This window comes from Strix uralensis, chromosome 9 (assembly GCF_047716275.1).
Source record: "Strix uralensis isolate ZFMK-TIS-50842 chromosome 9, bStrUra1, whole genome shotgun sequence".
Classification (NCBI taxonomy): domain Eukaryota; kingdom Metazoa; phylum Chordata; class Aves; order Strigiformes; family Strigidae; genus Strix; species Strix uralensis.
Window position 1 is genome coordinate 28487158 of NC_133980.1, and position 13764 is coordinate 28500921.

The 13764-nt window shown below is 53.2% G+C and overlaps 1 protein-coding gene across 2 annotated transcripts in view; it reads left to right on the forward strand.

The window, feature by feature from the left end:
* Nucleotides 1–13501, forward strand: part of EPHB1 (EPH receptor B1) — an 86003-nt gene extending 72502 nt beyond the window's left edge. The window contains exons 13-17 of one of the 2 annotated variants that reach the window (XM_074877983.1): nt 115–264; nt 872–1065; nt 1579–1734; nt 2126–3470; nt 13124–13501. In XM_074877983.1, coding sequence (XP_074734084.1) covers nt 115–264; nt 872–1065; nt 1579–1734; nt 2126–2234 — 609 coding nt within the window. In that variant the 3' untranslated portion in view covers nt 2235–3470; nt 13124–13501. The other variant, XM_074877984.1, reaches the window with a different exon arrangement.
* The last annotated feature ends 263 nt before the right edge of the window (nt 13502–13764 follow it).

Below are 13764 nucleotides of genomic sequence, written 5' to 3' on the forward strand. Positions count from 1 at the left end.
CACTCCTCAGCAGGGTCCCTGGGGGTGTGCGGTATGGCTCTGACACTTGCTCGTGGGTGTCCGGGCTCCTCTGCCAAAGGAGCAGTTTTTCAGCCTCTCTCCCTTTTTCCATAGGGGGGAAAGATCCCCGTCAGGTGGACGGCGCCGGAGGCCATCGCCTACCGCAAGTTCACCTCGGCCAGCGATGTCTGGAGCTACGGCATCGTCATGTGGGAGGTGATGTCATTCGGGGAGAGGCCCTACTGGGACATGTCCAACCAAGATGTAAGCACTGGGGGTCATCCACACAACTCTGAGGGGTGTGGGGGGTCTTGTTCCCAAAAGAAAGCCCTGCCTGAATGCCTGTCTGCTCCTTCCTGGAGCCTTGGCAGCGCTTTTTGAGATGAAACAGGCTGGCGAGCAAGAGGATGCAAGAAGAGAAACTGGGAAGAGAAGCCAGTGGGCTGGTAATTGAACTTCAGGAAGCTGCAGGGCCTTTGAAAATGTTCAGAGGGTTTACGAGCAGGGAAAGAGCTTTGGTAGTTGGACTGCTGTACTCCGATGCGATCCGCCGAGATAATGAGTGGCAGCTCTCTGCCGGGAGGAACTGCAGCGCACGGAGCATCAGAGTGGAGATTAACCTCTGAGAGCCCCAGCTCCGTTGGAGCCGGGAGCGTCTCCTCCTGCTCCCTTTGCTGATGATCAAATGGGCTGGCAGCTGCCTTCCGGCCTGCGGCAGCGCTGCCTGGAGCACCTCTGTCCGCACACGCAGCTCGGCTCCGAGAGGAGTGGTCGGGGGTGGCTCACCCCGAGCTGCAGCTGTGGTTTTTCCTACATGAGACCTTCAAGTCCTTCGTCCTCACGTGCTGCTTTCTCCCCTGCTGCCCTGCAGGTCATCAACGCGATCGAGCAGGATTACCGGCTCCCACCGCCCATGGATTGTCCAGCTGCCCTGCACCAGCTGATGCTGGACTGCTGGCAGAAGGACCGCAACACCCGCCCGCGCTTCACCGAGATAGTCAACACCCTCGATAAAATGATCCGCAACCCGGCAAGCCTCAAAACTGTGGCTACCATCACCGCTGTGTGAGTCTCCTGGCGCGCAGGGGATGCTCTCGTGTCAGCATCCTGAGCTGCGGCGAAAGGCTCCCCGAGCAGCTCGTGCTGCCGGGGGGAAGGACAGGAATTCATAAATCGTTTGCCAGGCGCACGGGGTTTCTGTCTTTGCTCTGCCTGACAGTCAGACAAAGAACATGTAGTTTTCAGTCGAGCAACAGCAATAATTCTTTGCTATTGATTCTTTATGGTGTGTGACCATATGGGCGCAGTGTCTGCTTTGCCGGCGCCTCCGTCCCTGTGGCTCCCACAGCTGGATTACAACTTGCGGGGTTGCAAAGCGTGGCTTGACAAAGCAGTGTGCCCATGGGACAGGCCTTTCTCGTGGGCCTTCTTGTCTCAGGCATGTGCTGGGAGCAGAGCAGTGCTGGGAGGAGCACAGGGGCGCAGGATTGGGGAGCATGTCTGTGCACCAGCTGGGCTCACGCATGGCAGCCCCTCGGCACTGGCCAGGCTTGTCCCCAGCGGTGTGTCCTGTTGCAGGCCTTCTCAGCCCCTCCTCGACCGCTCCATCCCCGACTTCACTGCCTTTACCTCAGTAGACGACTGGCTGAGTGCTGTGAAGATGAGCCAGTACCGGGACAGCTTCCTGACTGCTGGCTTCACCTCCCTGCAGCTTGTTGCCCAGATGACGTCCGAGTGAGTTGGGTGCTGTGCCGGGGCTGCCTGAAAGCTGGGTGCTGCCCGGGATCGACTGGGGTTGTGGGGAGATGGGAAGGTCAGTTCAAGGTGCCTGCAAAGGAGGTGGTGTGAACATCCATCGATGGCACTGGTTGGTAGAAGCACTCTGAGTCTGGAGGTGGCCGCGTTCACCATCTGGGGATCAGTGTGCAGCAGTCTCCCTGCTCTTGGTCCCACCTCACCCCCAGTGATGCTCACGGAGCTGCGCTTGGGCTCTGTGGCTGTTCTGCTGATGAAAGGCATGGACAACCTGAGCTTCCATCCCTCATTCTGCTTAGAGACAGCAAAAGAGATACACCAATGCTCAGCTGCCTGTTGATATTCCTCTGTCTGTCTGTCTGTCTTCCAGAGATCTCCTGAGAATAGGGGTGACTTTGGCTGGGCACCAGAAGAAGATCCTGAACAGCGTCCAGTCCATGCGAGTACAGATGAGTCAGTCTCCAACCTCGATGGCATGACGTCCCTTGTTCAACGGGGAGGGGACGGGGAGGGCACGCAGCGGAGGGGCAGAGGCGGGAGGGGAGGAACTGACGGGTGCCATGGGGCAGCGTTTGGAGAGGTGCCACCGCTGCCTGGGGACTGTGACTGCAGATGATGGATGTTCCTGGGACTCATCTCTAACTGGTGACTTCCGTTCCTCACCAACAGAAGCACACTTACCAATGTCATGGGGAACTGCGTATAAATACATATAAATATGTACAAATCATATATTTAAAAAACAAAACAAAAAATCAAACACAAAAAACAATGAAGACAAACCAATGTGCGTTGGGGAAGCAAACCCAAACCCTAGAGACCAGACTCCAATCCCACCACCAGTGAGCAGTGGTCGAAACTGAGAAGGAGGAAGGGGCTGTTGGGAAAGGGAGAGGCACAAGATGGAGCGTCCTGTCCAGAGAAACCACCTTCCTTTTCTTTTCTTTTCTTCTTTCGCCCGCCCTCCCTGCCCCGGCCCTCAGTGCTCACCCCGCTCCCCTCTCTGCTCGTGGACCGGGTGGAAGTGTCCTCAGACGTCTCCGCAGCTCCCTGCCGGCCTACCCGGGTGCCGCTCTGGCAACTACCAAAGGACTTCGCTGACCACTGCATGGGGGATCCGACTCAATCCAGTTAATGTCTTCATATTGAAGAAGAGATGTACCTTCAATAGAAAACCTTGGGTTTTTTTTTTTCTCTTTTGCTTGCATTTTTTTTGCAAAAAGGAAAAAAAAGGATTAAAAAAAAAAAACCACAAACATCCTGGAAAACAGAAGGAGGTGTTCCTGTGTGTGTGTGCGCTTGTGCGCGTGTGTACATTGTCAACCTACCGTGGACTCACTGCTTGTCCGTAACCGAAGATCACCGCTGACCCTGCGGCCAGCGGCCGGCCGGTTCCCAGCCCCTGGGAGCGGGAGGTAGCACGGAAGTGCCCGGCGGAGAAGCAAGCGCTCAGCATCCTGCGAGGGAGGAGGAGGAGGATGCCAAGGGCCGGCCGGTGTGGCAGGGACGGGACGGGACCGGAGGAGCTGCCGTGTGGTTGTGACTGGGTTGGTGACTGCTGGAGAAGGAGGAGAGATGCTCTGGGAAACAGACTGCTAAGGCCTCCAGAGCCTCGGCGATATGCAGAAGATGGCTGTGGAGGACTTTTTTTCCCCATCTTGCGGACCTAAGGATTTTGATGTTGATTTACAGATTTAGGTTTCATGGCTTCAGAGGTAGGTCCATTTGTCTTGTGTACCTCTCTGTCCATCTGTCCATCCTTCTCTGTATTTTTCTTCTCGCTTCCTTAAAGCCTCTCCCAGTGAATGTTTCCCCGTGTTTAATGTGATTTTTATCTTTTTTTTGTTCCAACGTTGGTCTCCTTTGCAAATTGATCTAGTTAAAATTACTAGACGCATGTCAGTGTTTACACAGAATATTGTAAGACTGGGCAATCTAACTTCCCTCTGTGGATCGCGCTCAGAGTTTATAAAGTGAATGAACTCTTAATAAGGCTTTTACTTAGACTGTTGTGTGCGAGTTGTAACGATCCATCACCGCGCTCTTGCAGGCACCGCGCTGGCAGCAAGCAGCACCCGTGTGGCAGGGGGAGCGGTGGTGCGGGCGGGCTGCCCAGCCGTGCCTCGAGGGCTGCCGGTTCCTGACGTAATTTGGTGGCACGAGAAATCCTCCATCCTCCTCACGCATCCATCCATCCCCGCCTTGGGGCATCTGCTTGCGCTGTGGGGAAGCCTTGCATTCTCCTGTGCCGTGGGGATGCCCCACATCCTGCTGGGCCATGGGGATGCCCCACATCCAGCTGGGACATGGAGATGCCTTGTGTCTCTCTGTGCCATGGGGGTGCCCCGTGTCTGTGCTGTGGGGGTGTCCCATCTCCATCAGTGCCATGAGGATGCCTCATGTCTACCCATGCTGTAGGTTTTCCCCTTGTCCATCTTTGCCATGGGGATGCCCCGCATCTGTCCACACCATGGGATTGCTCCACGTCCAGCCACACCATTGGATTGCCCAGCGGCCATCTATGCTGTGGAGATGCCTTACCAGATTTGCTTGCTGCCACCAAATGCAAGCAGACAAGCCCTTCCTCTGCTTCTGCCAGTGCCTGTCCACATGTCCTGGGTGTGAGCATTGTCCCCTGTGCTGGGGCCGTTGGGGTGCTCTCTGGCTGGGGGACCCCCACATGTCCTGTGGGGAGCACGTGCTTGGCTCGGGAGGATGTCAGGTGAAGGACCCTGGTGATGGGGTGCTCTTTACACCTCCAATTTTATTTCTTTAATCATCTAAGGAAGATGACCCACCGCTCTGCTGAAGAACAGGAACTAACAAGATGCAGGAATGAGCTTGTTTCAAATCACTGAACTCCCCCCAGAGAAAGAGGCAGAGAAAAACACCCCTTGTTTACAACAGCAGGGACTGCTCCTCGTCCTGTCTGATAGACGATCGCTAATACCTCTCGGGATACTCGTGGCCCAAATCTGTATTCCAGGATGTTGTCACACCGAATACAACATGCAGATGGAGAGAGTGCCGTGCATACTAATATGCCGCCTCACCACATTGATATTCGCTGGCGGTGAAGGATCCTTTGTGGGTTTTTTTTATGATTTCTCTTTTATTAGAAGGAAGCTAAAGGCATTTAAAGAAACGAATGACAGCGACACAGGCTAAATATCAAAACTCCACCTTTACGACTCCCCTGCTGTGTGTCGCCCGGCCGCGCAAGCACCTGCGAGGCAGCTGGTCCTGCAGCCCCGCTCAGTGTCCTCCCGTCCCTGTGCCTGGGGCTGGAGGGGCCATGTGACAGCACCGCAGCCCTTTTTTAATATAAAACCTTTAACATAAAGCATTCAGTCCTGCCTGTCCAACCCAGCAGACTGAGTACTCACGAGTGGATAAGCCAGGTGCTTGGATGCTTTCGGAGATGCTGAGTCCTGCTTTACATCTTGATCCGATTTCCGTGGGCAGACGGTGCTCGTCGCCTTCCCCAGCCCGCAGCTTGCCCGTGCTACCAAACACCCATGGATGAAATGCTGCCACTCTGCCTGTGCGCAGGAGCGTGGCTGTGGGCAGGCTTCTGACCGGGGAGGAACTTGCACTGTGGTTGCCAGCGTGGGAAGGAAACGCATCTGGGCCCCAGGACTGCCATTGATGGAGCAGGGAGAGGCTTTTGGCTCAGAGCAGTGTGGCGTTTGCATAGTTTGCAAAGGGAATAGGAGGGTTCATCCTGACCGCTTAAAATTTGCCTTCCAAACCTTCGTCACACCCTGCTGATGACTAACTCAGCCCAGCGCTCTTCTTTCGGCCAGAAAGCAAGGGAAAAGGAGCTGCACTGTGAGTCGAGGGCTGCCCCGGTGCTCTGTGGGCTGGGTGAGAATGCCGACAGCATCGCCGACAGAGGTGATGCCTTCCAGACCCATCTCGGCCCCAGAGAAGCTTTGTGCGCCCTCCTAAGCTCACCTGTAAGGAGACCAGCAGGAGGTCAGGGTGGCAAGTCCCCTCGAGAGGTAACACATGGCCACAGTGGTGCCCGTTGGAGATACCAGAGCTGTTGGGCTTTCCATCCTGTTTCTCTTCCCCAGCCAGCCAACATCAGATGTCTCCTGGGCTATGTCGTGGCAGGTGATTCCCATATCCCACATCTTCTGACCAGCCCTCGCCTCAAGGATGGCATCTCTGCCTTGTGCTGGGTCAGCAGAGTGAGTCCACCAGTGGTGGCTCAGGGGCCTGGGGATGTCCCCTCCAGGGTCATGCAAGAGCCAGCAGCAGATTGACGGTGCTCAGGGCTGAGCAGGGAGACTGAAGGTGGTGCAAACGAATCCCTTCAGTGATGAGGCTAAAGGGGTTGCTGTCAAGATGATACCTGAAGGAGGGCCACCACGGGCCACCTGCTCTCCTGCCTTTCAGTAAAAGGCTTTTCATCTGAAACAGAAGATTTCACCAAAAGCTGCCAGTTTTCTGATCTGATAATGGAAAACAAGGGAGAAAGTGCAAAATAGCCATGTTTGATTTTTGCTTTTTATTGATGAAAATAACAAAAAATTCAGAATACTTCTGTCAGACGATTTTGTTTCTTCAGAGCTCATTCTTTCAGGGAAAATAAGTTTTCCAAACTGCGAAGCTTTTCTGTCCAAGAGTGACAGCATTATCTCTGCCTGGCCATGACAGCAGGGTTGTGTGTCTTTGGACTGGCCCTTCTTGCCCTTCACCAGATGCCAAGGAGAAGGCTCTTGTCAGGGTAGGAGGTGCAGGGCACCATCAAAGAGGTGTCTTCTAAGTCAAGGCTTGCTGCCAACATTCATTTTTGTGCATCAACAGGAGACTCCTGGGTCCTTGGCCGTAGCCGTGTGGCTGCACTGTCCAAGTCATTTTAGAGGTCTCCTCCATCGCTGATGTCATGGAGAAGTGGTCGAGATGCTCCGGCTTTGCCTTGTGTGGAGATGGAGTGGGAGCCGCAGGCAGTGGAGGGACCTGGAGCAGGAGGCTCTGCCTAACAGCTACCGCTGTGCTTTTGTGGACCAAGGAGTGATGCAGATTTGGGTCTATTGGATGCTTTGCCAGTGTGGAGGTGCTCTGCCAAACGTGGGAAAAGAACCAGTGGAAAAAAAAAAAGAAGAAAAATTAAACCACTAACTGTGGTCTAAAAATGGAAGCTCCCATTTCACATCTTCTGATCCATGCTGTGGTTGGCATTGGAGTTCCTTTCTTTGATCCCAGAGGGGAAGAGATGGCTCAAAAATTACTTCTTCCCCACAAAGTTTTGGCTTATACAGAAATAAAAGGAAGAAAAAGGTGTTTCTGATTGAAGTGAAACAACTCCACAGACCTTTCCTCCTGGCTGGGATTCATTCATCACACAGGGTCCCAGTGGGTTCATCTGCCACATGCTAGTGCTGGGAGGTGCCCTGTGCTGGTGGACCCCGCTGGAGCAGATCCTGGCCCCCAGCCACTACTCGTAGCTAAAGCTTGGCCATGTCACCTTGCTCCTCTGCTGCACCCTGCCTCCACACTGAGCGATGGTGCATGGATGTGGCTGCTTGCCTGGGTCGCCTTCGAGTGAGCCCACCTCATGCTCGCCCCTGATCCCGGCCTTTCACAGAAATGCTTTGCAGTTGTCAGCTTCTTCTCTACATTTCTATGGCAACTGTAAAAACCTCAGCCCTTTTGTGTCTTTTTTAGGTTTTTTTTTTTTTGTGTGTCTGTGTTGGCTTTGTCTGTTTTTACATGTAGCATTACATCAAAAAAGGGACTTTTTGCTACAAAACCCTGCTCTGAGCTTGGCCCAAGGTCTCAGTGTGAGAATCAGTTGGCAAGATGGTCACGTCTGCACTGGGTGTTGCCAACTGGCTTCACGTTGCCCCCGCCCTTCTGTGTCCTCCAGTGCCAGCCCCGCTGTGTTGCCCCCCTCTTTCCCCCCTCCCCAAATCCCCATTGGCAATTCAGCTGCATCATTTCCCCCTGGGCTTTGCCATGTTTTTTGTACAACCCCTTCCCTGGCGGGCTGCGCTATGCGCGATGGAGGAGGCAGCAGCTTTCTCAATAGCAGTAATTAAAATGAGATGTCGTGCCGCTGCAGGCAAAGGTGAACTCAGCCACTTGCACATCCAAGGTGAGAGTGAGCTTTTGAACGCGGAAGAGGAGCATGTATTAATAGCATTATTGTGTGCTTCTTTCTAGAAAAAAAAAAAAAAAGTATTTTATGCCATTTAATGACCTTCAAATTAACAGTTCTTTGAAAGTACTTATGTATATTTAATTTTAAATGTTGCTGCGAGTCAGAGCGGGACTTGCGATGAAAACAGCAGGCAGCTGGTTTTTAAATAAGAGTGAGCTCAGACCGTTATTTCTGAGCCTGTCAGCCTTTGGTGCTTGCAATGATCCTTTCCCTAGGAGAAAACAGGGCTGTCGTTCCCCTGCCCCCCTTCCCTTCTCCTCTGTCTCTGCTCCAGGAGCTCCCCATGCTCCACCCCAAGACCCGTGGGATATCCTCTTCTGCTTTCCACTCCTTTGCAGGTCGATGGCATCTTCCCAACAAGCCAGTGCGGAGGATGCTGCTCCAGGGTGTTCGATTCAGAGGGAGGGAAGGGTTGTTTTTAGATTGGTTTTCAGAAGTCTCATCAGTAAAGCTGGTTCCATCCCTGCCTTCCAGCCGAGGACATCCCTGTGGGAGCCAGGGGAGCATCACGGCTGGCCCATGGCCTGGTATAAATCATTGAGCATCACCTATGAAGGGTTTTTTTTGCACCATCACCAATGCCATTGTTTTGCGATGGGGACAGACATGTTTGCGTTCATTAGGGTCTGAATTAAGGCTTTTGCCTCTGATCCATAAAAGCTGCCGATATATTTGAGCCACTCTATGTTCACTTGGAAATCGTTACTCTTAAACATTGAATTTGACTTAAGAAAAAAAAAGGATCAATGGGTTTCTAAGATGAGGAATGGATTTACAGACCCTGTGGCACATTTTCAAGCTCTCAGAAACTTACCATAGCTCCAAGGCCACCCGTGCTCCTCAAACTGCAGATGGAAAGTCAGGTGGTTGGCTTCACATCCAGCTCGTGTGCTCATCCAGGTGCTGCGTGACTCCTGCTCCTGTCACGTCCCCACTGTGCGAGGAGCCACAGGGGTTTATTTAACACTCGTGTCATCACTTGCTTTGGTGCCTCTTCTATGAAAGATCCTGCCAGGATGGATGCTGATTGAATCACGACTTGGGTGCCTTCCAGATTATTTTCAAAGATCCTGAAGGAGACGTTCTCCAGCGGTTCCCAGTGAGTCTCCTCTCAATTTCAGAAGAGCCAGAAACTTCTCAAGCAATGATGGAGGAGAGGCAAAGTTCACACCCATGGGACTCCGTGGCAAGTTGTTTCACTGTGTCAGTGGTTTCTCTGTTGCTCCCATTCTGGCTTATGTTTTTCACAGAATTGGTTTGGGTTGGAAGGGACCTTTAAAGATCATCGGGTCCAACCCTCCTGCCACAGGGGAATGACTGTGACTGTCCCAGCTGAGCTCAACCTCCTCCAAAACCTATCTCTGGGAGGTGTGAGAGCTGCTGTCATGTTGCGCTCTCCCATTTTTGATGCTCTCGGGCTTTGGTTCTGCATCTGTGTCTTGGGGGAGGTCTGCTGGCTCGTGTCCATCTATCATTGACCTGGATGGGTTGTGTTGCCATCCCAAGGGTTGACGTGAAAAATGGAGCAGACATGGCTGCTCTGGTCAGGAGAGGGCCTCTTCTGCTCTGCATGGAGGGAGGACATGTGAGGTGGGAACCAGGCACATGCCGTTGGGGACTGTAAGCATCCATGGCATTAAGTCTGGTCTCTTGGTTCATGTCAGAGAAGCAGATCAGTGCTGTGGAGGGGAATGTATCTGCCTGTGGTGACCATGGTGCCCTTCACCTGGGCCTTTCTGGGCTGTCAGAGCTGCTGGTGCTCTGGGGATGGTGTCCCAGGGCCATCTGCTTTGATTGGCTGTCCTCCACGGAGCAGCATCGTGAGCATCCCTCCAGCTTGGGCATAGCTGCCCACTCCCTCCCCCTCTGTGTCTGAGCATCTCTACTGCTTCTTCTCTCCTTCCTCTGGCCATCGGCATTTAAAATGCCATGAAGGCCCTGGCTGTCCATGCCCTGCTGCGTGGCTCTGCTGTGGCTGTTCAGGGGTATCACTGGGTCCCAGCAGACCCTAACACATGACAGCAAGTGGAGAAGAAACCAGCTGCATTGCTAGGTGAGGTGACCGTGGACAGGGTGGCCCTGCCAGTGACAGAGGCAAGGATGGCATTGAGGTCTTCTGGCTCATCTCTGGAGGGAAGTGCTGGAGGAGGTTAATCTGAACAAACCAGCTGCGTGAATTTTAAGTGGATTAGCTGAACTCTGCTCGTTCCCAAAACAGACATGCCCTTTTGGGGTGGACATGGAATTGGATTAGGCAAAAATCTAATTAAGGCTGTATTAATTCTAGATAAGTGTAGGGGAATTAACGCCTATCCACTTAAAAAAATTAATTGGAGTGAACTTTTCTTCATGTCCCCAAGTAAACAAGGCTCGGCAGCTTTCCCTGTCTGCCAGCCTGGGCTGTGGCTTTCCCTTCTCTGCTCTCCCATCCCCGCATATTGCCCAGGAGCTGACATCATGGTGGGGGTGAACCTGCTCCTCTCTTGATGATTATCCCCGGGGGTCTCATTAGGCAATTGAACCCTTGTGCGAAGGCAGGGGAGAGAGGGCAGGAAAATTACGGTCACCATCAGTGCAATTATCAATGCTAATTAGCAGTGAGCGGGACTGATGGTGGGAGGTGCAGACCATGCCAAGTGTTGTCTAAGGAGCAGGGTGAGCCTTGTGTTGGAAACGTGGGCTGGAGCCTTGTGGGGGCTTCCACGGGCAAGGCGGCTGCAAAACATGTACGCACATCAGTTTGTGTGTTTATTTTTCCCCACCATGCTTTGGGTGAACTCTTTTCAGGTTCCCCAGCCTAAATATTTGAGGAGCAGTCCACAGCCAGAGGCAGCCAGTGGTCAGGGACTGAGGCTCTAGTCTTTTGGCTAGGGTTAGTGCCTGGGTGGCAGCGCTGTGTCCTGGCCCCAGTGATGCCTGGATGGGGACGGGGCTCTGGGAAGCTCCTGCCCCGATGCCCCCGGGGAATGGTGATGAGGTGCAACTGCCCTTTGCGAAAGGGTTGGGTGAGGGCAGCAGCCGGGCTGGTGCCTGAGGAGGCCTCACAGGAGTGGTTAGTGATAGGGCCGTGGCTTTGGGGCGCTCCTAGAACTCGGGGCAGCTCCACACATGCCTCCGTCCCTTCCCCGCTCCCACCTGCTGCTCCCCTTTTCCGCAGCAGCACCTGGGAATAGCAGCTGGGTGTGCGGTGCTGTCCATGCTTTGATCGCTTTGGGTATTTGCAGTTCTGCCCAATTCTGCCCAGGCTGCCCCATTCCCACGAGTGCAGAAAGGGAGATTGCCCTGGGACTGTCCTGCTGCCCGCATCCCAACCATGCCCTTTGCTCCCCTATGGCCACGCTGATGCTGACAGCGCCTTCCCTTTACGAGATGCCTTCTCATCTCACAAGCGTGGTCTTTTTATTGTGTTTGTGTCACACCACCACTTAGAGGCTGAGATCAAAGCTTTGCAGGGGCCCCCACTCCGGAGCATGGGGAGGAGGATGTGTGACAGGGAGGTGATTTGGTGGCTGCGTACCTGGGGGATGCTCAACTGCGCTGCTGCCTCCCTGGCCTCCCCCAGCTGCTCATGACCTGTCCCTCGGGTCCTTTGGGATCCATCCTTTGGGATCGGCCTCAATCACCCGTAGCTGCCCCCAGATCTTTTTTGCCAGGGCAAAGGGAATGGCTGCTGCCATGAGAGAGCTGAGCCGGCAGCCACTGCCCCGGGGAAGGCACAGGCTGTGCAGGGGAATATAAACCCCCCAAACCCTTCCCCGGCTCCGCTGCTGCTGGACGGGTTGGGTGGTTGCAGCTAAATGATCTGGGAAAGGCTGTGGAGGGAAGGCGGTGGCGGAGCTGGGAGCAGCGCCTGGGGCCGGAGCCATTGCTTGGCTTCAGCTTTAATGTGGCCAAATCCGCAGGTGATATAAATCACCATCGCCCAGCTGACTTGGGTGCAACCACCCTGATTTACACCAGTCCCCAGGGTCCCGCCTGGCTGAGCAGCGTGTTCAGCACCGTCTGCCATGCCCTGCGTCTGCTGCCTCTTGTAAAACATTTTTAGTATTTGTGTTGTCGCTTTTTTCCAGCCATTTAGGTGTTCTGCTCCTATTAATGTTAATAGGAACTGTGAGACCAAATCTTCAAGCACGGCACCAAAAATGGACCCCAGTGCATAAGAGATACACAGAGATATCTTTTTCCCCATCTGAAGCTCTTTTTTAAAAAGATAATCTCAATTTCTCTTACCCTTCTCCCATGCCCCTTTTTCTGCCAAACACTAAATTACTAAATAAAAGTTTCATTACCACCTGGGTTTGCTAAAAAAATTATTTTTGTTCAGGAGAATAATGGATTTTAATAGGCGTGAAATGTCAGACACAGCTGGAGTTGTTTTTTGAAAGCATCGGTGTGTTCAGAGAGGCACAGAGACACCCGGCAATAATTATGCCAGCGAGCCCCAGTTATCGGTGGCCCAGCAAAGGGACGCAGCGGTCAATTGCTTTGTTATTTAATGTGGCACCTTTATGTTTCCAAGGTGCAATTGTATATTAAAAGCATCTTTGCCTCTCCGAAGCGACTAAATAATGGGATTTTGCTGTTGTGCGGCACTTCTTGGTTGCAAGGTGAGAAGGAGGTGCTCCTAGGGCTGCTCTTCTGGTTCAGAGACCTTCTGCCTTCCCCCCAACAGTGGAGAAAAATGGGTATTTTTTGTGACATTGGAAAAAGTGATTTCATGGTGCCTGGTGGTTTGCTCCTGCTTTAGGCCCGGGGGGTGCTCATATTGCAGTGGGAGGGGGAAGGATGAAAAGCATCTTCAGTGCTGGGGGGACACAGTAACCCTCCCGCCCCCAAAATCAAGTCTCAGCCTCCGCTCTCTGAAACATCTCAGCTTCACAAAGAAATGCGTCTCTTCCATTCCTTTTTTTCCCCCAAGGAAAAATTGAGAGCTTTCACTGAAATTGCCGTTTTTCTGACAGCATATTAATTAAGCACTGCTTTTCTTCTTTTTTTTTTTTTTTTTTTTTTTGAGAGGCTGTATCTGCTGTATGATGTCTTTGGGTTTCGCTGGGCGCTGTCCCCACCAGCAGCGGGGCGGGGGGCTGCGGCGGGGCTTGGCCTCGCAGCCTGTGTTTTTGGGGAGGTGCTGCACCTCCAAGCGTGGGACGTGCTTATTCTCACCCTCTTCTCATTTCCCTCCCTCTTGCCTTGCAGAGGCGTTGAGTCCAGCATTGTGGCCGGGCAGCAGTGCCAGAGAGGGGATTGACACCGGTCCCCAGGGACTGCTCCCCCCCTGCCACCCACGAGATGATGATCCGGGAGGTCTCCGCAGCGCCCCGGGGAGCCCTGTCCCCCCCCGAGCCGCGGCGTGCCCTGTGCCAGCCGGCTGTACCCTGTCCTGTACATAACCAGTGAGATGTCTGTAAAAGATTTCACCCCTTGTAATTTTTTTTGCCCTTCTCCCCCCCCCCCCCCCCCCGCCCCCCTTCCCCAATTTGTTGATTGTGTTGAAATTGTCGGAGTTTGTAACAGTAACTTTCAGAGAATACTGTACTAAAGAGAAAATTGCACTCAATAAAAATGATGAAATAAGCCTTGATCCCTCTCCTTCCCCTTCCCAGGGGCAGCCTTTCTGCCGCCGGTTTCTCTTCAGCTCAGAGCTGGGTGAATATTTGCCATGAATATTCATTTGGGGAACTGGCAGCGCTCCATCGCTCCTTGACTTACCTCGAATTTTGATGTCTATCAGATTTGGCTCTCCGGTTTGTAAATGAAGTGACTTTATTCTCGGTGATCCCTATCGGAGGTTGTTTGCTGCAAAAAAAAGCTAGGAGAAGGAATTTTCTTGGCACAGG